The sequence below is a fragment of the Stegostoma tigrinum genome, chromosome 29 (assembly GCF_030684315.1).
Source record: "Stegostoma tigrinum isolate sSteTig4 chromosome 29, sSteTig4.hap1, whole genome shotgun sequence".
Classification (NCBI taxonomy): Eukaryota; Metazoa; Chordata; class Chondrichthyes; order Orectolobiformes; family Stegostomatidae; genus Stegostoma; species Stegostoma tigrinum.
Genome location: NC_081382.1, coordinates 41809661 through 41834922, shown reverse-complemented (window position 1 = coordinate 41834922; position 25262 = coordinate 41809661). Strand labels below are relative to the sequence as shown.

Here is a 25262-nt window from a genome sequence, read left to right as displayed (position 1 = left end):
CCACAAATAAACTAAAGATAATGGAATGAACCCTACCAGAGCTGGCAAATCAAAAAATTTTGGCAGTTTTTTTTTTAAATTTGATTTTCTTCCAGTCAGCCATAATTCCACGGGCCCAGCTGCAACAATTTGAAGACGATCTCCAATGTAGATTGTGTACTTAAGGCATAAGCTCCTAAGTCAGAGGTGAAAAATTCCTAGAAACTGAGGCAAACTAACATATCTTAAAACAAGAAAAAGCTTGAAATTCCAAATATACCCTCAGGATCCAGCTTTTAAATTTCAATTTGCCACAGTTAAGTACAAACTTTACCCTGATCTGAACAAGCATCCGATTGTTATCTGCCTCTTTGCTGCGAAGCTGTCCTTGTAGGTGGGCTCGTGTAGTTTCAAGTGATTTGGAGAACTCTGCTGCTGCATGAGCATTATCCTACAGGAGGAAACAAGCTGGTTCAGTAACAAAAGTAACTAAAGCAAACCAAACTTTGGTTCACAAGCTTAGTTTCAAGCATTACTTACCAATGGGACCTTTAATTTCCAATATTTAGAGAGACAGGGATTGTGGCTTGCATAAAATTAAGGATATAGATCTCAAATTTGGTCCTGTAAATTGGTTGGAGTATTAAACAATTAAACACTAAAGCACTAAGAAAGATAGACTATCTATAGCCAAATGCAGCTTCCAGTTAGTCTTGAGCAGAAAGATGCTATCAGCTCAGCACGAGTGTTTTACTTATATTCAGGTGTGTCAACACGACAGCAACAGAGGAAGATGCACTTTTAGGTTGCCGTACAAGACATTTTGCTTTGATATAGAATCCCCACGCAGCTATGTCAGCTTATTAGCAAAGGTTTATCATTAGAAATTTTGTTATAAATTTGAATTAGATGGATAACATTCTACACTTTTGACTACAGAAAAGGATAGAACTAACTTAGTGCACAATTATCCAGACTACTGCTTTTAATGGATTTAAACTGTTTTGTGCATTAGCTGGTGAAGGTAAGAAAATTTATTTACTGTTCTTTTTCCACCAATCTAAAAGTTCATTCCCCCTAGGCACAGGCTCAAATAACTTCATTTTTCCTAACATCTTGAGGCTTACCATGGACCAGTAACTGAATTGGACTCATAAATATAGTGGTTACGAGATCAAATCAGAGGCTAGAAATGCTCTTTGGAGGGATGGTGCAGACTCGATGGGCTGAATGGCCTCTTTCTGCACTGTAGGAATTCTATGAATCCTGCAGCATGTCCCCCAGAGGTCATCCACATCTACACGGCACAAGTTGGAAACATGACGGAATACTGTCCTCTTGCCTGAATGCTTGCAGCTCCAAGAACACTCAAGAAGCTTGACACCATCCAGGGCAAAGCAGCCTGCTTGGTAACACTGCTTCAACAAACATTCACTCCCTCCATGGCAGATCTGATTCAAATTTGACTGCGAAAATCAAAGGTAAGTGGACATTTTTTGATACAATTGCTGTTTGACAGATCCGGTGTTGATGGGAATTGGACATTCTAGTTCACCTCATTTTCATTAGCTAATTTACACCACCCCTTCACTGCCCACTCACCTTTTCTGTTCGATACTGAATGCGGAGTTGGTCAATCTGATTTTCAACTTCCTGCAGCTTCATGGACAAACGCTAAAAAGTAATATTAAATATGATTTAAGATTTCCAAATAGCCATGTCTCCCAGTGTTATGTGATACCAACCAAGGGATTACCAGTTTCCCCTCAAGGTTCTTGTTTCACACATTTAAAGCGATTGTATTTAAATATTACATATACCTCCATATGCATATAAATATTAATCTTATTTTTGACCATTGCCTCAGTGTCCTCTTTCTTGGTACAGCATCCATTTCGTGCAGTTATGCTCATGTGAAAAGCCTTGGGATATTTTGCTATTTGAGGTATTGGGTGAATGTAAGTTGTGGCATTACACTTCGTGTCTAATATTCAGTTTTATTATCCTTGTTCTGCAGGAATTCTCTACAGGAATCCTCTTCCTCACCCAATTAAGCACTGCTCATATGCATGCCTTGACAGACTCCTTAAATATGGAAGACAAGAAACCTGAAACTAATTCTTGCACATCACATCCAAATGTCCAAGGATTATCCAATGGTGCAGCTAATAAAATATGCATTTTATTTCACGCCATACAACCATTATTTAAAAGTGTCCAGGTGGCCTCCAATTCATAAACTTCCGACTTATGAATCCTTTATGAATGAGATCCCATTAGGCTATATTAATATTAAAGATCCACATTTGTACATACTTATGAACAGCAGTTTTACATTGTTTTGTGTTGTGTTCCGACATGAGTACAAACCATCTATGAACGTAGTAAAGAACGAAACTATCCATAACTCAGGGAATGCCTGCAACCCAAAACATTATATTTCTGTGAAATAGATTGGTCCCACTTGACACATTCCATCGCCAAACTGAAAACAGCTTACTTACCGCATTTTCTGCTTCTGACTGGGCCAGTTTTTCAAGAAGTGCTTCCTTTTGCTCAAACAGTCTCAAGGCATCAGTCTATTAAAAAAAAAGGGACCGAAACAATGGACCTTCATCTAACCACACAAATACCTTCAATGGCCCAATGCCATTACTGTTTGAGATTACTATCCTGCAACCACCATACTTACAATGTATAATGAAATCAACCACTTACAGTTATTTAAAAACTAAATCCTATCAGGTTCGGAAAGCTCATTAAAATAAATAAAGCCTTTTAAAACACTTCTCATGTTTCAAGAATGTCCCAAAGCACTTTACACCCAATGCAGCACTATAGTGCTGTAAGAAACATGGCAGCTAATTTGCAGAGAAAACTTCGAGACAGCAATGGGATAATGTCCAAATAACAGATTTCAGATTTTATATAAACAACCAGATTTAAATGTTCACTCTTCACAAAGTGTTGTATTGCCCACATTTTTGTTTTTTTCTTTCCAATTTCCAGCATCCATATTATTCTGCTTTTAAATTAAACAATTTTGTAATATTGACCGAGGGATAAATCTTGGTCAACATACTGGGGAGAATATACCTACACATCAAAATAGTTTTACAGAAAAACTTATGTTACCCAAGATGACAGATGGGGTTATGATTTAACCTCTCATCTGAAAAGCAACATCTGACTGTGCTACGTACACTCCGTGCCAAACTAGAGAATCAGCCCAGATTGTTCAAGTATTTGGAGTGTGACTTCAGTACCCAAAACCTTCAAATTCAGAGTAAGAACATGCCTAAGCCATGGCTGACAAAGAAATAAATGTCAGCTTAGATACACTGGTAGTATTAGAAACAAGGATATACCTTCAAAAAGATGAAAACTGAAGAGAAAGCTTTTAATTAAAATTAAGTGCAACAACAGAATTAAATATCATCTGGGGCCCATTCAAACCTCACCTCCTGTGAGTGCTGCTCCTTCAGTAACTGTCGAACCACTCGATTTGTTGCATCAAAAGTTTCCAGCTTCTGCAGTAGCAACTCCTTCTGCCTTTGTAACAGGTTACTTTCTGATGTTGGTATTGGCTTCTCCTTAAAACATAAAGGAAAATGAAATTTACAGGTACTGCAGCTTAGCATGAAATATGGAAGACCCACTGAAAAGACGAGTTCCCTTGTTCCTCACGAAATACACAGTCATCCTCTTATGACATACCTACATTCAAACAGCAAGTATACTTTAACACACCAACTGTAGTGTTTTGAGACATCGAGTGATCCTGAAAGGCACTATGTGAAAGTATTTTTTATACCTTTCAGTTCTTCCTTTCCTTTCCCATCTGTCAGAAACTATTTTCATTGCAAATTTCTAATGTTGACTGAAAAAAATCAAAATTGCTTCCAATAGTTTCTTGGCAAAATCTAACAGCAGACGAGTACTCAAAAGTTCATATTAAGGTGTTCAAAGTTGCAGAGGAAAATAATTATCCTGCACAGGTAGTCATAATATCTACAATATGTGGCAACTTAAGGGCTAATAGTTCATTTAGCTTTGCCGTACAATTAAATTATGCATCATGCTTGACTGACTTCATATTTTTGAGGAGATTTTATGGAATGACTGAGAAAATGGATTAGGATGGTGCAGTTTACGTTTGTGTGAAATTCCAGCAAGTGTTTGGGATAGCTGGTGGATTGGGCAGTGATGGCATGGATGTTGCATTAGCTTGAATAGAAATGGGAACGTGTGCTCAAGGGCCTTTTTTACTTGACTGGAAGGAGCGTTGCAGTGAAGTTCCCCAAGATTTAGTTTGAACACTGCTGAAGTTGGTATACATCAATGCCTTGCTTTGGTAGGTAATAGGGCAACTACTTGATTCTGAGGACAAAGTGAAACCTCAAAGTGTAGTCGAGAGTTAGAAAGATAATGGCAAGACTTGGGAGCAAGTGAACTTGTCGGTGGGTACATGGTAAATGCAATTAAACATAAACCGAGGTGATGCATTTTGGCGAGCAGACTATATAAACATGATACATGCTAAATGATACAATTTTAAAGCAATGCAAGAAGACAGACAATGATTGGTGACAGGTATGGTTAACAAAACAGTTTCTTAATATCCAGAATCTATGCAGTGTGGAAAGAGGATTCTTTTCCTATTCATTTTTGAGAGACATGGACGTCACTGTGTGGCCAGCATTTCTTGTCCATCCCTAGTTGTCATTGAGCTGGTGGTGGTGGTGAGCTGCCTTCTTGAACCACTGTAGTCCTCCCGCTATGGGTTGGCCCACAATGCTATTGGGGAAGGAATTCCAGGATTTTGACCCAGTAACAGTGAAGGAACAGCGATATATTTCAATGTCAGGATGGCGAGTGTCTTGGAAGTGATGGTGTTCCCATATATCTGCTGCCCTTGTCCTTCTCGATAGAAGTGGTTGTGGGTTTGGAAGGTGCTATCTGAGGATCTTTGGCGAATTTCTGCAGTGAATCTTGTAGATAGTACACACTGCTGCTACTGAGCGTCGTTGGTGGAGAGAGTAGGTACAATGCCAATGCTACTTTGTCCTGGATGGTGTCAAGCTTTTTGAATGTTGCTGGGGCTGCACTCATCCAGGCAAGTGGGGAGTACTCCATCACACTCCTGACTTGTGCCTTGCAGATAGTGCACAGGCTTTGAGGAGTCAGGAGTCGATTTACTCACTGCAGCATTCCCAGCTCCTTGTAGCCACTGTGTTAATGTGGTGAATCCAATTGAGTTTCTGGTCAATGGTAACACCCAGGATGTTGATAGTGGGGGATTCAATTATGGTAACACCATTGAATGCCAAGGGGTGGTAATTAGATTGTCTCTTATTGGAGATGATCATAGCCTGGTAATTGTTTAGCATGAATGTCACTTGCTACTCGTCAGCCCAAGCCTGGATATTATCCAGATCTTGTTGCATGTGAACATGGACTGTTTCAGTATCCGAGGAGTCACGAATGGTGCTGAACATTGTTTGCCGATGATTGCACATCCTCACTTCTGACCTTATGGTGGAGGGAAGGTCATTGATGAAGCAGTTGAAGATGGTTGGGCCTAGGACACTACCCCAAGGAATTCCTGCAGAGATGCCCTGGAGCTGAGATGATTGACCTCCCAAAATCATCTTATTTAACTCAAGTTTACACCAATCCTCCCAAGAGAATCCCGCACAGCCCCAGCTCCCACCCTATTCCTGTAACCCCAGATTTCCCACAGCCTGTGCAATCCTGGACACTGTGGGCAATTTAGCATAGCCAATCCACCTAACCTGCACATCTTCAGCCCGTGGGAGGAATCCCACACAAAGAATATGCAAACTCCACACAGATAGTCGCCCAAAGCTGAAATCAGACCTAGGTCCCTAATGCTGTGAGGCAGCAGTGCTAACTACTGAGCCACTTAGTTGGCCAAGACACTTTTTGCTTCTACACCAGATATACTGGAAGGATTGACAGCTTGATAATCAATCCATATGATCACATTCCAAACCTATTCTGTGGCCACCATGTCCTGATGTGGGACTTGGACCTGGAGCTTCTGGCTCGGGGCAGGAATGCTGCACACTGCCCACAGGACGTCCCAAGTTAAAAACAGAAAACAATGAAAATTTAAGGGAGTTGGTCAACAGGTGATTAAGTTGTCAGTCCATCAATAACAAATTGCAGTGGGCTCATGGCACAGTGGTGCATCTATCCGAGGATCAGGAGGCCTGGGTTCAAGTCCCAACTACTAGACAGGTGTGTAATAACACCTCTGAACAGACTGATTAGAGCAAAAAATATGAAAGATTGCTGCCAAACCAATAGCCTTTCTGTCTATTAATTTCATTTCATGTACTGAGCATTTGCAATTCACCACTAGTAACATGGGGCAAATCGGATTAGCAGGAATTAACTATTAAAAAAAACACCGCAAAGCAGGAGAAAGAAACGTAAAAGAAAATTGATACTCACCATGCGTAATTTATTGATGGCACTGCGCAAGGCTGCAACCTGTTTGGCTGCAGCTGCCCCATCCATTTCAGCCTCCACCAGCATTTTCAACAGGGTGTCCTTATCTTTGTGCCAGTGTTTCTTCTCCAAGCTGTGAACAACAACAAGGGTTTTGAATATGCTTGTTTTGTGACAGAAGACATTTTGATTAGTAACAAATTAAGGAAAACAGAATAGTGGATATTATGCTCAAATTAAACAAAGACTTTACATTTTCTGAAAATTGCACAGTGTGGTAGCTCAGGGAGCGGCTATTAACTGAAAAGACGATGTGGGACAACAAGATTACAGCCACTATTACAGAAACAAAGAGGTTTATGCAGGAACATTTGTTGGGGAAAGAAATGAAAGTTAGTTTGAAGTCATAATGGCAGATGGAAGAATTGCAAATATAAAAGGAAGGACTTAGGAATAAGTGAGATTTAAACAATCCAACTCATGGCCTTTATTTTCAGAGTTGAACTTGGCAAGTTAAGGTGAAGATGGGAGTGCCAGAGAAATACAATCTTAGCAAAATCACGAGCTATTCTTTTAGGACGAAGGAAAAACATAGGTGGACAGGATACAAAATAAGAATGTGCAGCATCAGAAGACATAATAGTGATCCAACCAGCCACCTCCAGTCTCTAGAATTATGACATCCTATGATCACAGTCATATTGCTTTATTGTTCAATTGTCAAAGGGGAGCCGAGGCGTAATGGTCTTATCGCTTATCCACAGACCCAGACAATATTCTGGGGACCTGAGTTTGGATTCTGCCACCTGATAGTGGAAATTGAATTCAATAAAAATCTGGAATTAAGAGTCTAATAATGACAACAGATCCATGCCCATTGTTGGAAAAACCTAACTGGTTCACGTCCTTTAGGGAAGGAACTGCCAACCTTGTCTGGTCTGACCCACTTGTGACTCCAGACTGACAGCAGTGTGGTTGACTCTTAGTAGGCCTCTGGGTAATCGGGGACAGGCCATAAACAATGGCCTAGCAAGCGATGCCGTCATCCCGTGTATGATAAAAAAAAAATTCTATTCCACCTAATCAAAAATACACATACGTCAATGTAGCTGTATTAACACTCAATATGTACTCAATTGTTTTCACAGTTCTATGGTCTTTAGACAGGACCGTAATTGCCAACTGTACATATTACTGTGACAGCTTGAATGAACTATCCATTAGTATTCCCAAATATCCATACCGTGGAATACTTTAATATTTTAGCGAACATCTGTAGCTTGTTTTAAGGCTGGAGGTGTTGGTTGGTTCGCCAAGCTGACCGGTTTTCATGCGAACGTTTCATCCCCCTTCTAAGTGGCATGTTAGTGTGGTCTAGCCTGCATCGAAGCACTGTTTTTCACTGTTGTTCCATTCTAAAATTTATATGGTCTGGTCTCTTATGGTGGAGTAGTAGTGTTTCTGGTTTTGCTCAGCAGTGGTATGTAGATGGGGTCTATTTCAACATGTTTGTTTATGGTACGAGTGGTTGAAAACCAAGCTTCCAGGAATTCTCATGCTTGTCTTTGTTTTGCTTGTCCAAGCACTGTTACGTTATCCCAGTTAAACTGATGTTCCTTTATGTCGGAGTGAATAGAAATTTACTAGGATCAAATTCAGCAGGGAAGAGGAGAACAATCAACCAACTCTGGTTTCTCAACACAATGGTGAAATGACGAACAACAGTGAATTCCTTACCAGTGTAGACAGAAAGACTACATACACCGATCAAATCCTGAATTGCAACAGCAACCATCCCAGCCCCCACAAACAGGGCTGTGCCATAACTATTTAAACGAGTGGTAACACATCGCAAAATCCTAGAGCAGCACAAAGAGAAAACGCCTATACAATGTCTTTGCAAGCAATGAGTATCCTAACAGCTTCATCCACCAATGTCTGTCAAATAAACAACACCAAGATGATGCTGTATGCCCTCACACACTGGCCACCCTACCTTACAGTAGAAACATATCAGAACTGACAAGACTCCTATGATCCTTGGAATAATGATAGTACACAAACCATCAGCCGCAATGCACCAGCTACTCTCAAGGATGAAAGACCCCATACCTACAATGAGCAGGTCAAATATGATATACAAAATACCATGCAGCAACTGCAAGAAACACTACATAGCACAGGTAGACAGGAAACTTGTCAGCAGGATACATGAACACCAACTCGCAGCAAAACAGCATGATCAACTCTCCCTCATATCTATTCACTCCGACAAAGGACATCAGTTTAACTGGGACAACATAACAGTACCAGGACAAGCAAAACAAAGACAAGCACAAGAATCCCTGGAAGCCTGGTTTACCACAGGCACCATAAACAAACATGTTGAAATAGACCCCATCTACATACCACTATGGAGTAAAATTGGAAACTGAACTATCTACCATAAGAGACTAGACCATATAAATTGAGAATAGAACAGAACAACTTCAACAGAGGCTGTACAGCACTGAAGAGGTCACCTAGAAGGGCGCTGAAACATTTGCGTGAAAACCAGTCAGCTCAGCGAACCAACCAACAACTCCACTGTGGAATACTATTTTGCTTAGGTTGTCCAATGGTTGTTATTCTTTCCTTGCTATTTTCTTCCTTCCAATCAGGTTTCCAGCCCTGTCACAGTGTTAAAAAGCTAAAAACGACAGCCTTTTGACTGTAACAAAGGTGAAGCACTGCTGAAACTCCCTCCCCATCCTTCCTGACCTGTCTTTAGGTTCTGACATGATTGGCTACAGTATTATCCTCCAGCTCTGCTTCATTGTTGTCTAGCTGAGTGAGGTTTCTCTCGTGGTTTCATTTTTTCCTAATTCCAGTCAGATAATAACTTGCAATAGTTTCTCTTTCTGCTCACACACTGTTCCCTATACTAGGCCCCAAGGAATCTATGCTTGACCCTAACCCACTTCTCATCTGTTATCAGAGGAGCAGGAAGGCTGACGTTTCGGGCCTAGACCCTTCTTCAGAAATTCAGACTTCTGAAACGTCAGCCTTCCTGTTCCTCTGATGCTACTTGGCGTGCTGTGTTCATTCAGCTCTACACCTTGCTATCTTGGATTCTCCTTCATCTGCAGATCCTACTATCGCTCATCTGTTATCCTTTGATGATATAATCCAACAGCACAACACTGGTACTCACACATATACTGGCAACACCAGCGCTACCTCTCCACCAAAAGTCTAGATTCCTCCACAGCTGCCATATTATCAGATTTCTTATCCATCAAAAACACCGGGTGAGCTGAGTCACTCACTCTAGGAAGACTGAGCCATTGTCTTAAATCACTTCTCTGCTCCCTAGCTACGTACAACACCATCCCTCTCATTGGTTTAGTCTCTGACTGTTGCCAATCTGTCAAAACCATAAGATGCAGGAACAGAAGTAGACCATTCAGTACATCAAGTTTGCTCTTCCATTAAATGAGATCATGGCTGATCAGATAATCCTCAACTCCACTTGACTGCCTTTCCCAATAATCCTCAATTCCCTTAAAAGTTAGAAAATTGTCCAGCTCAGCTTTGAATACTGAACCCAGCCACGACAGCCTTCTGTTGTAAAGAAGTCTAAAGATTCATTATGTTCTGAGGGAAAAAAATCCTCATTGGATTTAAATGAGCAACTCTTTACTGTGATTATGTCTGCAATTCCTGGACACTCCACATTTCGGGCCTAGACCCTTCGTCAGATTCTCTCCTTCACTTTCCCCCTTTAAGATAAAAATTAAAACTTTTTGACCAAGCATTTGATTACTTGATCTATTATCTCTTTATCTGACTCAGTGTCATACTTTGTTTATAATGGCTCTGTGAAGTACCTTGGGATTTTCTACTACAATAAACATGTAATTGGTTTTATTTGTTGACGTTAGATGATACTTGTCATTCATCAGTCAGTGCACCCAGTACATCAGTACCTGACAAGCTGGTTTTCTGTTGCTTGCAGAACCTCACATTTGTGATCATTTACAAACTTAGGGTTTCATTTCCTAAACTGCTGTCAAGTTATCTGACACATTGCAAATAGCAGCAGTTGCAGTACTGACACTTAATACACCATGTGTTACCTACCTCCATTCCGAATCAGCCCCGTACACAACCAGTGTTTGTTTCCTTGGCTTCTACCAATTTCCAACTAATTTCAAGAGCATTCTACCAATGTCTTAGCTGCCAATCTTAGTGAATAAACTATTCTTGTACTGTCTGAAAAGCTTTGCTGAAATCTAATTAACATTATAGGTGGAAGTAGGCATTTGGAGTGAAATTAGAAAGAACACCGATCTAAAGCAAGCATGATTTGTGTCCAAAGGTTACGCTGATGTACTCTCTCATGGTTCCATTATTCTTCAAGCTCATTATTTGTTCTTTGTAATGGAAAAGAAAATCAGGGTTTTTTTTGCCTATCCACAATGTCTTCCTTTTGGATACCTCAGTTCTTTATCAATTTCACAAACAACTGAATTCACTAGGACAACTAATCAGTTCTCAGCCTGGTTGGCTAAATTGTCCAACTACACAAATCCTGCAAGGCAACACCTGTAGCTTCAAGTGTTGAGGTAGGCTACACAAAAAGGAGTGTACTAGGAAAAGTCAGGGAGAAAATCCATCAAATTCTGTACCAGGAAACAGCTGGATCCTCTTTCATCATCTCGAGGTCTCTTTGAAGTAGTTCATTCTTGTGCTCTGTAAGAACAAGCTCCTTGGTGACTTCAGCTAATTCCTCCTCTTTCTCTTCAATCAATCGCTTGGACACATTCAACTCCTCCTTTTGCTGCTCCAACAGGTGATTTTTCTTCCTCAGTTCAATCTACAATTTTAATTACCATAATCAAGATTCACATATAGCAATGATGAGGAAATGACAAGGATCATTTGAGGGCTTCAGGAGAATAAATAACAAAAAACACATACAGATTAACTTGCGCAGTTAATGAGAAGCGAAGTATTTTTAATAAATCAGATTTGCCTTCATTCCCACTCCAAGCTTTATAAAGGATCTGAGAAACACTGAACAGTCAAGCGATGGCTTTAAAATAAAAAAAACAGAATTGACCTCAATCAAGAAGTGCAATTGAAAATAAATCTGTTTAATTTTGTCAAGGAACAGACAACAAGACTCAACTCCTATAAAATAACTCTTATCTCAGAACATTATGGCTTCATGTCCCACTCTTAAAAAAACCTGTGCAGGTCCCTAATGGTTAGATCTGCCAGCCATCAGATAAGGCATTAAACTTAAATAAAACAAAAATGCAGATGCTTGAGAGCTGAAACACACAAAGACAGAACTTAGAGAAATTCAGCAGGTCTGGTCACTGTGGGTATAGAAACAATTACTGTTTTCAGTCCAGTGACCTCCTAGAAGGTTTCGTCAGTAATTTATGTTTTCATGAAGGCAAACTTGTTGGCATGTTTCAATTTATATTAAAGAGCAAGCTGATTAACTGTTGCCCTGGACATCATTCCTTCAGATGACAATAATAAAATTAAATTAATGACTGATAAATTATTTAAACATCCTGCAAACACCAGTTAAAATATAAAACCATCTGTAATTTAATTTGTTACAAAGATGGTAGGAATTGCCGATGCTGGAGAATCGGAGATAGCAGGATGAACACAGCAGGCCAAGCAGCATCAAAGGAGCAGGAAAGCTTGATGTTTCGGTTTGGCACCCTCCTTCAGAAATAGGGGAGGGGAAGGGGATTCTGAAATAAATAGGGAGACAGGGACAGGTGGATAGAAGATGGATAAAGGAGAAGATAGGGTGACACGAGACAGACAGGTCAAAGAGGCGGGGTTAGAGCCAGTGAAGGTGAATGTAGGTGGGGAGTTGTGGGGGGGATAGGTCAGTCCAGGGAGGATGGACAGATCAAGGGGGTGGAATGAGGTTAGTGGGTAGGAGATGGGGATGGGGCTTGAGGTGGGAGGAATGGTTGGGGAGGCGGGGACTGACAGGGCTGGTTTTGGCATGTGGTTGCGCAACTTTGCCTCCAGTGATCGAAAATGCCCTCGACCGTGTCTCCCGCATTTCCCGCAACTCATCCCTCGCACCCCCTATCCGCAATAATAACTAAAACAGAATCCCCCTCGTCCTCACGTACCACCCCACCAACCTCCAAATCCAACGCATCGTCCCCCAACATTTCTGCCATCTGCAATCTGACGCCACTACCAAAGACATTTTTCCTTCCCCGCCCTTATGTGCTTTCTGGAGGGACCACTCTCTCTGTGACTCCCTTGTTTGCTGCGGACAGCCCTCCAGCCCCACCACCCCCAGCAGTTTTCCCTGCAACCGGAGCAAATGCTACACCTGCCCCCATACCTCCCCCCTCACCCCGATCCCAGGCCCTAAGAAGACTTTTCACATCCAACAGATATTCACCTGCCCATCTGTTAACGTGATATACTGTATCCGCTGTTCCTGTTGTAGCCTCCTCTACATCGGAGAAACCAAATGGAGGCTTGGGGACAACTTTGCGAAATACCTACACTCAGTTTGCAACAAACAACTACACCTCCCCATTGCGAACCATTTCAACCCACCCCCCCACCAACTCTTCAGATGACATGTCCATCCTGGGCCTGCTGCATTGCCACAATGATGCCACCCAAAAGATGCAGGAACAGCACCTTATATTTCGCTTGATACCCTTGGGCTGTGGGGTTCCCAATGTGGACTTCACAAGCACATGCCAAAACCAGCCCTGCCAGTCCCCGCCTCCCCAACCATTCCTCCCACCTTAAGCCCTACCCCCATCTCCTACCCACTAACCTCATTCCACCCCCTTGACCTGTCCGTCCTCCCTGGACTGACCTATCCCCTCCCTAACTCCCCACCTACATTCACCTTCACTGGCTCTAATCCAGCTTCTTTGACCTGTCTGTCTCCTCTCACACTATCTTCTCCGCGCCTCCCCCGTCTCATTATTTATTTCAGAATCCCCTTCCCCTCCCCTATTTCTGGAGGGGGGGGGGGTCTAGGCCCGAAACATCAAGCTTTCCTGCTCCTCTGATGCTGCTTGGCCTGCTGTGTTCATCCAAATTCACACTGTGTTATCTCTGTAATTCAATTTGCCTCATTTTGCACAGCTTTAAGAACCTTTGACATCTGACAAATATAATAGTATGAAGATGTGGAATAAATGGAGTTGATGACATACTTTTTTAAAAGATGGTAAGAAATTGATTAGTATCTGCCCACATACTTTACTAAAGCTTACTTCATTTTTTAGTGATCCCACTTGGCTCATAAGACAATCAATTTTCTCTTCATACTCATTCATCTTCCCATGTATAGCCTCCTCATCATCTGTGGAGAGGTCACTCAAATGAAGTGTTGAATGGAACTTCTGAGTGTCAACTGGAGTTATATCTAAACGATGAGTTGGGCCCTGGAACAAAAGTAGCATTACCGCGATATTTACTGATATGGTTATCAGCCCCCACACCTGATGTAAGAACATGTCAAAACATCATGATGATTTTCATTATTTCTGGGCCTTCGCATAGTAAAACATCTGACAGCACTTCACAGAAGCATTTTAAAGTAAAATCTGATACCAAACCACTGAAGATGATGTTAAAGCAGATGGTCAAAAGCTGTCAAACAGGTAGGTTTCAAAGAGTATCTTAAAAGACGAAAGAAATGTCCAGAAATTTAGAAAGGGAATTACAGAACTTTGGGGATGAGCACCTGAAGCAGGTTAACAAGTATGGAACACAAAAGAAGGATACTCAAGAAGCCAGAGTTGAACAAGAATGGAACATCACAAAGAGTCATGGGGCTTGAAAAGGCTTTAAGAGATAGGGAGGAACAAGGCCAGAGGTATGAAAATAAAGTTTAGAGACTTTTAAAGTCAAGACTTTGCTTAATCAGGAGTAAATGAGCACAAGTGTGATGGGAGAATGGAACTCGGCAACAGAGTTATGGATGTCATCAAGTTGACAGAGAATAGGTGGGAATCTGGCTAGAGGTGTTAGTAAGGGCAACTTCAGTGTCACACATGCTCCAGATTGATACCATATTCTATGAATACCTGTGCGCCACCGTGAAGCAGGAATTACAACAAAACTGAATCCATAATGCAAAACTGAGAACAAAAGCAAAATATGCACATGCTGGAAGTCTGAAATAGAAACAAAATGCTGAGAAACTCAGGACTGGCAGTATCTATGGAGAGAGAAAAAGAGTTAATGCTTGGAATTCAAAACTTGTCTTTGGAAGAGAACAACATTCTGAGGAAGAGTATTTGGACTTAAACATCAACTCTGTTTTGACCTCTCCTCAGAAGCTGCCTAAACTGCTGAGCATTTTCCACCTCCAGCATTTTCTACATTTTATGTTTGAGCAAATCTTTGGCACAAACCTCCCATTTGTAGCCAACATCCCTTACTGATGTTTTCCCTGGTGGAATCCATGGGACCTTGGGTTTGACCTTACTGGTTTCTCGTAGGTTGCCACATTCCCAGGCTCCTTTCAGCTTTTGCTACACATTGAAAGGAAATAGGTTAAATCATCAAATATGTGGTCTCACTTAAACATGTGAGCTTTTTTGAAAAGCAACTCTTTAGAAACTACACAATGTCAGCGCAGTTAATGATTTTTTGGCAGACATGAAGCTACAATTTTCAGTCAAATTAACAAAATGCAATTTCAGCTACTTAAGTTAATGAAACTCAAATTTATTTTACTTGCATTAACAAAGGGACAGACTGGGAAATGAAGAGGAGATAGATACAGAACATTACTAAATTGGTGGAAGCATGCAAATGCATAAAACAATAAGTGAGAGGGACAGACAGACTTTATTTTAAAACTTACAAGAGTCTAATCAGTGATTACCTGAACTTTCTTTGATGGTTTTGGGCTCTTTTTAACATGGACATGGACAGGGGTGGTTTCATCAACATGAACATGGAGCAGAGGAGATGATCTGGTTTTCATTTCTCTTCTCAGCTGATCCAAAAGAAGACAAAAAAATTACTTCATCACTTCTAAGAATTGAAGGTGTTTATAACAAAAGAATTAGACTATGCAAGAAAGCATACTGGAACAGAATAACATAACTACAAGTTGAATTCAGGCCATACTAACAGAATACACAATTGATAAAGTCAATTTACTTTTCCAATCCCGAAAGGATCAGATGGCTCCAAGCCTTCTTAACAGCACTATCAACCTGGGTGGCAACTTTGAGGGATCTATATACATGGACACCAAGATCCCTCTGCACATCCATACTACCAAGAATCTTTCCATTGGCCCAGTATTCTGCCTTCCTATTATTCTTCCCAAAGTGAATCACCTCACATTTATCCGCATTGAACTCCATTTGCCACCTTTCGGCCCAATTCTGCAGTTTATCCAAGTCTCCCTGCAACCTGCAACATTCTTCCACACTGTCCACCACTCCACCGACTTTAGTGTCATCTGCAAACTTACTAACCCATCCACCTATGTCATTTTTATAAATGACTTGGATGCAGGCAAACAGCAGTGGTCCCAAAACAGATCCTTGAGGGACACCACTAGTGACCTGACTCCAGGCTGAATATTTTCCATCAACCACCACTCGTTGCCTTCTTACAGAAAGCCAGTTTCTAATCCAAACTACTAAATCTCCCTCAATCCTGTGCCTCTGTATTTTCTCCAATAGCCTACCATGTGGAACCTTATCAAAGGCTTTACTGAAGTCCATGTACGCACATCAACTGCCTGATCCTCAGCCATATGCTTGGTCACCTTCTCAAAAAACTCAATGAGGGTTGTGAGACACGACCGCTCTAATTCTTGGAGTGCATTTGGTCTTGGCTTCCTATATGAATTTGAGAGGAAATGGATCAGTTAGGTAAAAATAAAAAAAAAATTCTCCCAGTTCTTCTGAATCTGAAACCTCCTAATCTTTTCAAAATCTGCTTTGAAACTACTGTGACCAATCCTCAACAGAAAAATGTCCCACTGTTCATTTTAGAGGATTATGCCAGGGGTTTGATAGTTAAATTATGCAGGGAGGTTGCAGAAACTTGCTTTTATTTTCTTGAAGATAGAAAATTGAGAGATGGTCTGACCAAGGTGTATAAAATAAGAATGATCTGATTGCATAGACACAAGAACAAAGAAAATTACAGTGCAGGAATAGGCCCTTCGGCTCGCCAAGCCTGCACCGACATGCTGCCCATCACAACCAAAACCAGCTACCCTTCTGGGGACCGTATCCCTCTATTGCCATTCTATTCCTATATTCGTCAAGACGCCCTTTAAAAGTCACTATCGTATCTGCTTCTACTACCTCCCCAGTAGCGAGTTCCGGGCACCCACCACCCTCTGTGTAAAAGAAACTTGCTTCGTACATCACCTTTAAACCTTGCCCCTTGCACCTTAAACCCATGGCCCCTGGTAACTGACTCTTCCGCCTTGTGGGAAAAAGCTTCTGATTGTCCATGCCTTTAATAATCCTGTAGACCTCTATCAGGTCCCCCCTTTGACCTCCGTCATTCCAGTGAGAACAACCCAAGTTTCTCCAACCTCTCCTCATAGGTAACGCTGTCCATACCAGGCAACATCCTGGTAAATCTTTTCTGTGCCCTCTCCAAAGCCACCACATGCATCAGGTCGTGTGGCAATCAGAACTGAACACAATATTCCAAATGAGGCCTAAGCTTCTATTTTTAAAATTCAATGCCCGGGCCGATGAAGGGAAGCATGCCACATGCCTTGACTACCTTTCCCACCTGCGTTGCCACTTTCAGTGACCTGCTACACCCAGATCCCTCTGCCAATCAGTACTCTTAAAGGTTTTGCCATTTTCTGTATATTTACCATCTGGATTAGACCTTCCAAAATGCATTACCTCACACTTTTCCAGATTAAACTCCATCTGTCATCTCTCTGCCCAAGACACCAACCGATCTATATCCAGCTATATTCTTTGACAGTCCTCATTGTTATCTGCAATTCCACCAACCTGTGTGTCGTCGGCAAACTTACTAATCAGACCAGTTACATTCTCCTCCAAATCATTTACATATATTACAAACAGCAAAGGTCCCAACACCGATCCCTGAGGAACGTCACTAGTCACAGCCCTCCATTCAGAAACACACCATTCCACCACTACCCTCTGTCTTCTATAACCAAGTTAGTTTTTTCAACCACTTGCAAGCTCACCTCTGACCCGTGCAACTTACCTTCTGTATCAGCCTGTCATGAGGGACCTTGTCAAAGGCCTTACTGAAGTCCATGTTGACAATATCCACTACCCTAGCCTCATCGATCATCTTCATCACTTTCTCAAAAAGCTCAACCAAGTTAGATTAGATTAGATTAGATTAGATTCCCTACAGTGTGGAAACAGGCCCTCCGGCCCAACGAGTCCACACTGCCCCTTGGAGTATCCCACACAGACCCATCCCCCTATAGCCCGTACACCCCTGAACACGAAGGACAATTTTAGCATGACCAATCCACATAGCCTGCACATCTTTGGACTGTGGAGTAAACCGGAGCACCCGGAGGAAACCCACGCTGACACGGGGAGAACCTGCAAACTCCGCACAGACAGTTACCCGAGGCTGGAATCAAACCCGGGTCCCTGGCGCTGTGAGGCTGCAGTGCTAACCACTGAGCCACCGTGACGTCGTTAGTGAGACAGGACCTCCCCTTTACAAAACCATGTTGCCTCTCGCTAATAGCCCATTGATTTCCAGGTGGGAGTAAGTCCTGTCTTGAAGAATCTAATCCAATAATTTCCCTACCACTGATGTAAGGCTCACTGGCCTATAATTAGCTGGATTATCTTTGCCACCCTTCTTAAACAAAGGAACTATGTCGGCTATTCTCCAATCCTCTGGGACCTCCCCTGTAGTGAGTGAGAATACAAAGATTTCCCTCAAGACCCCAGCCATTTCCTCCCATGCCTCTATCAGTATTCTGGGCTATATCCCATCAAGCCCTGGGGATTTGTCTACCTTAACATATTTCTAGACCCCTAATACCTCCTCCCTTTAGATCTCAACATGACCCAAACTATCTACACGCCCTTCCCCATACTCATCATCCACCAAGTCCTTCTCTATTCTCCCCGTGTCTGCATGGGTTTCCTCCAGGTACTTTGGTTTCCTCCCACAATCCAAAGACGTGCAGGGTAGATGGACTGGCTCAGCTAAATTGCCTGTAGTGTTCAGGGGTTAGTAGATTAGCTGGGTTATAGGGGGATGGATCTGGGTGGCATGCTCAAAGGGTTGGTGTGCACTTCTTGGGCCAAAGGGCCTTTTTCCACACTGTAGGGATTCTATGATTCTATATGGTGAATACTGACGCAAAGTACTCATTTAATACCTCACCCAATTCCTCTGGCTCCCCACATAAATTCCCTTTCCTGCCCTTGATTAGGCCAACCCTCTAGATCTTTACATATGTACAAAAAGCCTTGGGATTTTTCTTAAATCTGTTGGCCAATGATCTTTCATGATCCCTTTTAGTCCTCCTGACTCCTTGCTTAAGTTTCTTTTGACTTTCCTTGCATTCCACCCTTTCTTCATGTGTTCCCAGTCTCCTAGCCTTAATAAACACTTCCCTTTTTCTTTTTGATTAGGCTCACCATATCTCTCATTCTCCAAGGTTCCCTAAACTTACCATACTTATCCTTCACTTTTAAAAGGGATGTGCAGGTTCTGAGTTCCGACCAACTTACACTTGAAGGCCTCCCACATACCGTTTGTTGATTTGCCCACAAACATCTGCCTCCAATCTACATTCTAAATTCTTCAGTTCTTGCTTAATATTGTTGTAATTACCCTTCCTCCAATTTAGCACCTTTACCTGACAACTACACTGATCTTTATCCATCAGTACTTTAAAGCTTATTGAATTGCGATCATTGTTCCCAAGCTGCTTCCCTACTGAGATGTCAACCATCTGGTCAGTCTCATTCCCTAATACTAGATCCAGTACGGCCCCTTTCCTAGTTGGACTATCTACATACTGTTTCAAGAAGCCCTCTTGGATGCTCCTTACAAACTCTGCCCCAACCAAGCCCCAAGCACTAAATGAGTCTCAGTCAATATATGGGAAGTTAAAGTCACCCATGGCAACAACCCTGTTACTTTTACATCTTGCCAAAATCTGCCTACATATCTGTTCTTCTATCTTCTGCTGACTGTCAGGGGCCTATAGTTAACCCCAAACATTGTGATTGCACCCTTCCTGTTTCTGAGCTCTAGCCATATTGCCTCACTGTATGAGCCATCCAAGGTGTCCTCCCGCAGTACAGCTGTGATAATCTCCTTAACAAGTGGTGCAACTCCCCCATCCCTTTTATATCTCCCTCTATCTTGCCTGATACATCTGTATCCTGTGCCTCCCTTAACCAAGTCTCTGTAATAGTAACATCATAGTTCCAAGTACTAATCCAAGCTCCAAGTTCACCTGCCTTACCCATGACACTTCTTGCATTGAAACAGATGCACTTCAGTCCACCAGACCCGCTTTGATCAGCAGCCACACCCTGTCTGTTCGTCCACTGAGTCTTAAAGGCTTTATTCTCTAGTCCCCTTTCAGTCCATTCACCTTTCCATTGGTTCCCACACCCCTGCCAAGCGGCACCAGCAAAGCTCCCAGCCGGAATATTTGTGCCCCTCCAGTTTAGATGCAACCTATCCTTCCTAAATACGTTCCACCTGCGCTGGAAGAGATCCCAATGGAAGAGTGAAACAATCTCCTCTGCTGCAAGAATCAAGATAGGGGAGATTATCTTAAAACTGAAGCAAGGCTATTCACAAATGGCCTTGCTTGATGAATTAGTCCTAAATGCTATCGCAATATGGTACAGTGCAGTTTGAAAAGTCTTGTATTGTGGGAACATTCTCAACCCCCAAAACAATATATGCAATGCTAGACATAATAAGAACTGCAGATTCTGGAGTCAGAGATAACACAGTGTGGAGCTGGAGGAACACAGTAGACCATGCAGCATTAGAGGAGCAGGAAAGTTGACGGTTTGGGTCAAGACCCTTCTTCAGAAATGAGGAGGGGTAAGGGAGCTCCGAAATAAATAGGGAGAGGAGGGGTGGGGCTGTGGAAGGTAGGCAGGGATGGTGGTAGATGAGTGCAGATAGGCATGGTGGGGAATGGTCAGTGAGGTGAGAGGTTTTAAAAGTTAATTTTTTTGTTTTCTCAAACACATTCACAGGTTTCCAATTAAAGCATCAACATTTCAAAACTCATTTATTAAATATTAAAATTACAACATTTCCTGTTCTGTAACCTCAAATCAAAACACTTCATTCTTGTAAAATACTGGAACAGTACAAACTATATTACGTCTGCTTAATGCTATACATCATTTCTAAATCAAAATCTTACTTCGTTAGAATCGAGCAGAAACAAAAGCCTGGGAATCTCATCTTTTAAAGGATTCTGTACTTTCCAAGTCATACAAGTATTTTTGTTTACTAAGGGAATTGTTTACAATTACCATCTATGCAAGATTTCTAATACATATTAAGGCATAAAATCAAGGTGAGCTCAAATATTGCAAGGAAATGCCCTTTTTAGCCAAACATGGATACTCCTTAATGGCATACATTCAAAGCTAACATTCAGCACTGTACAAAAGACAGCACTTCACTGTCAGATGTGCTGCCCCATGGATAAAGTATTTCAAGTGCAGTCCACTTTTTCCACAGAAGAACAGGATTTGGTCAGCCAGCCACAATGTAGCCAAGGGATTAGAGTCAAGATGAAGCACATTAAACAGGAAGGGAATAGGGAAATACTGACATTTCTGGTCCAGGTTCCAAGCAGTCAACAGTATAGATTGAGAAGGTGAACATGAAATGACAGTTAATAGAAGTTAGGGAAGGGATGTGGTGATGGTGGTTGGACAGATTCCCCAAAGGAACACTATTTTACCTTAAAATAATGGGGTTGGGTTACATAAGGGTCCACATTAGCCACTGGGTATGGCAGGTATAATTGAACTGCACCTCATGCCAGGAATATGGGGGTTGGAAATGGGAAGCAGTCTATGCTAGTGTTTAGACCAATGCTTATCCCTCAATAACATGTAGGGGGAAAAGTAGGATAAAAATAATGTTACTACACCAGTAATCTAGAGACACAAGCAAATGCCCTGGGTTAACAGTAGCTGCTGGAATTTGAATTTAATTAATGAATCTTAAATTGAAAGCAGATCTCATTAATGGTCACCATTCACTATTGCGTTTTAAGAAGAAAATCTGCCATCCTTGCCCAACTTAGCCTACTTGGGAGTCGACTGATCAACTCTCAGGGTACGCAGTAAGGGACACTTTGGCATGGGCTACTCCAAAGGTGGGTCAGGAGGGGCTTAGTGAGCTTGTGAGAGCTGGAAAGTAGGATGACAAACTTGTGCAAGAGCTGGTGGCTAGTCAGGCTGAGCGAGTGGATTGCCAAAGGGATAGCACAATGCACACATCCACTAGCACACTAGACTGTGCAAGTCTCAGCGATCTAAAATATAAAGGTCAAAAAGCATCCTGGCTGCAAGCAACTTGTCTCAAATACAAGATGGTCTCATAATATCTAGAACAGGTGATCACCCTGCTTACACCTTCTTACCTATGACAATGTGGTAGACTCTCAACTATCCTCTAAAATCATCAGGTGAGCCATCAAGTTCAATGGCAATTAAGAACAGTAGCAAATGCTAGAGACAGTGTTTAAACAGTACAGAAAAGCTCATCTGGTCCCCATTAATCATCAGGCACTTATCTATTCTAATTCCATTTTGCAGTACTAAACCTGCAGCTTTGAACACTATGATATTCAAACTAATCTAAACACTACCTCGTTCAGTCCACACCACTGGTCTAGTGGCATCATGCAAGACTCCTACTCTTGCGACCCGGGTTCAATTCCTGGGCAGTGTATTGGCTACTTTGACAGCAGGTAATTCATCAAAAGGAACCAATACAAAGTTGCTGGAAAAGCTCAGCAGGTCTGGCAGCATCTATGGTGGAGAAAACAGAGTTAACATTTCGGGTCCGGTGACCCTTCCTCAGACCTCGTGACACCAGACTCGAAATGTTAACTGTTTTCTCCTCCACAGATGCTGCCAGACCTGCTGAGCTTTTCAAGGGACTCTGTTTCTGTTCCTGATTTACAGCATCCGCAGTTCTTTTGGTTCTTTTCTAATTCAGCAAAGGCCCATTTTCAGGATTAATGCGGGTGTCTGAGCCAGGAGGCCTGGGTTCAAGTCTCATCACCTCTAAGAGGTAACATCTCTGCACAGATTGATGACAAGATATCCAAACATCTCAAGGGGTCCTGCCCACACCACCCTTTCAATTCAGTGTTCCAGGCACCCACAACCCTTATGGCCTCCCCAGAGACACCCATATGCCTTGGGATTAAATTTATTTTTAAAAAAAAATCAACAGCACAAAGATAAAAAGCCAGCAGCTCAAGTGGGATCGTGCTGTGCACAAAAATGGCCGCCAGGTTTCTTGCCCCCTCCCCATAACAAGTCATAGCGCCCCTTCGTTGTCCCAGGGTCCATCAGTTTCCCACGGGAGCGGCACGCAGCGGCGGCGGGGACTGGGTTACCGCCTGCTTGCTACCCTTGAACCGGCTAAGAGCCTCCATACCCAGCTCCTTACCATACGAAGCGCCCGTCACTCGCAACCGACCACGGCGGTTAACTCAGACTGGCAGCTTCCAGGCCCCGCCGCCGTGTCACGTCACTTCCGGACGCGCACTCCTCGATTCCGATTGGCGCATTCGAACCCCACCAACGGTCTTTGCCGGGCTCCCATTGGCCTCCTTCCTTGACCTTGCCCACCCGCCCCCATTGTCGGCTCCCTTCCGGGTTACAGTTGCCGTGGTAACCGACTCACATCCAGAGCCTTGCCTGGCTGGACCTCAGACACACGGCACTCATTGATGATGCTGGATATAACAAGGTGTGGAGCTGGATGGACACAGCAGGCCGAGCAGCATCAGAGGAGCAGGAAGAAGGGCCTGGACCCGGTATGTCAGCTTTCCTGCTCCTCTGATGCTGCTTGGCCTGCTGTGTCCATCCAGCTCCACACCTTGTTATCTCACTTGCCCTTATTAGCCCAGGTATGGAGTATGGGAGAAAGGAGGCTGTGCTTGAATTGAAATAAAAACGATCCTATGGGGAAATGAAGGCAAAATAACCATCATGTTGGAAATTTTGGAACAAAAATGAGAAAATGCTGAAGAAGGATCATTGCTACACTTAAAACAATGACCTGTGATGCTACCTGGTCTGCTGCGCTCCTTCAGCTCCACACTCTTACCCCCGATTCCAGCAGCGGCAGTTCTTACTATCTCTAAGTCTGTATCTCCAGCTGCTTTCTCTGGACCCGCTGAATTTCTCTAGCACTTTCTCTGAGATAAAAAGAGAAAATGTTGAGAAGCTCGGCTGGTCTGACAGCATCTGAGCAGAACTTTAAAGTTTCACAAACTTTCACACCAGGCTGTACAAGGGCATATTAAGATGGCTGACCGAATTCATGATCAAAAGTGGTAAGTTTAGGAGAAGTGGGTTAGAGGTGGAGAGAGTTTGTGAGGGAATTCAAGGGCTCATGGTTTTAGACACCTATCACTGCCAATGGTGGATTTGTAAAAAAGTTAGAAGTAGGTGAGCACACATATATTGAATGTAGTCACTATTGTAACATAGGAAACGCTACAGCCAATTTAACTCACAAGCTCACACATTACAGCATCGTGAAGATGACCAGAGTAATATATCCTCAGTGTTCCTGTTGTCTGAGGAATAAACATTGGCCAGGAACACAGCCAACTCTCCTGCTTGTAAATGATCATTTTAGATGTAACATTTCATCAGAATCAAGGAATGATCATCATTTAAATCAAAGCAAATTAAATCATAACAACACGAGGGGGAAAATGGATATTCTATTATTCATATATGTGTGTGTGTTTCCTTCTTGCCTTGCTCCTATTCCAATGCTGCTCATTTGTATCAATTCAGATTTAGGGTTTTTAGCCTGCAAAGTTTATATCTCTAGATCACAATCTCCATTCAGCATTAAAAATCTTAACTTTCTCCAGTCCATTTTTCATAACCTGCTCATATGAATCAGTCTCATTAGCTGTCTGTACATTCCTTTCACACTTTAAATGTCTGCCTTGTATCTCAATGATGAGATACACACCTCAGGAAGGACATACTGGCCCTGGAGCATGTCCAGCAGAGATTCACATGGATGATCCCTGGAATGGTAGGTTTAACGTATGGTGAACGGCTAAGGATCCTGGGATTGTATTCATTAGAGTTTAGAAGGTTGAGGGGAGATCTAATAGAAACTTACAAGATAATATATGGCTTAGAAAGGACGGACGCTGGGAAGTTGTTTCCGTTAGGCGAGGAGACTAGGACCCGTGGGCACAGTCTTAGAATTAGAGGGGGGTAAATTTAAAATGGAAATGAGGAGACATTTCTTCAGCCAGAGAGTGGTGGGCTTATGGAATTCATTGCCACTGAGTGCAGTGGAGGCCGGGACGTTAGATGCCTTCAAGGCAGAGATCAACAAATTCTTGCTCTCACAAGGAATCCAGGGCTACGGGCAAAGTACAGGGAAGTGGAGTTGAAATGCTCATCAGCCATGATTTAAATGGTGGAGTGGGCTTGATGGGCCGAATGGCCTTACTTCCACTCCTATGTCTTATGGTCTTATATGATTCAAGACTTTATAAGAGGTCTGTATTGATTGAAAGTAGG

The 25262-nt window shown here is 42.4% G+C and overlaps 1 protein-coding gene across 4 annotated transcripts in view; it reads right to left on the bottom strand.

Annotated features, from left to right (window-relative positions):
• The window catches only part of odf2a (outer dense fiber of sperm tails 2a), a 69959-nt gene extending 46731 nt beyond the window's left edge, over positions 1-23228 (bottom strand). For 3 of the 4 annotated variants that reach the window (XR_007250227.2, XM_059638412.1, XM_048558740.2), the window contains exons 1-10: positions 23149-23228; positions 15353-15466; positions 14877-14996; positions 13731-13901; positions 11127-11314; positions 6460-6589; positions 3441-3572; positions 2484-2558; positions 1582-1653; positions 314-430 (exon numbers count right to left, since the gene is read on the bottom strand). Coding sequence is in view for 3 of the 4 variants with exons in the window: in XM_059638412.1 (XP_059494395.1) it covers positions 314-430; positions 1582-1653; positions 2484-2558; positions 3441-3572; positions 6460-6589; positions 11127-11314; positions 13731-13901; positions 14877-14996; positions 15353-15466; positions 23149-23151 (1122 nt within the window). In the remaining variant the exon portion in view is untranslated. The remainder of the gene's footprint in view (positions 1-313; positions 431-1581; positions 1654-2483; positions 2559-3440; positions 3573-6459; positions 6590-11126; positions 11315-13730; positions 13902-14876; positions 14997-15352; positions 15467-23148) is intronic. The other variant, XM_048558741.2, reaches the window with a different exon arrangement.
• Between the last annotated feature and the right edge of the window lie 2034 nt (positions 23229-25262).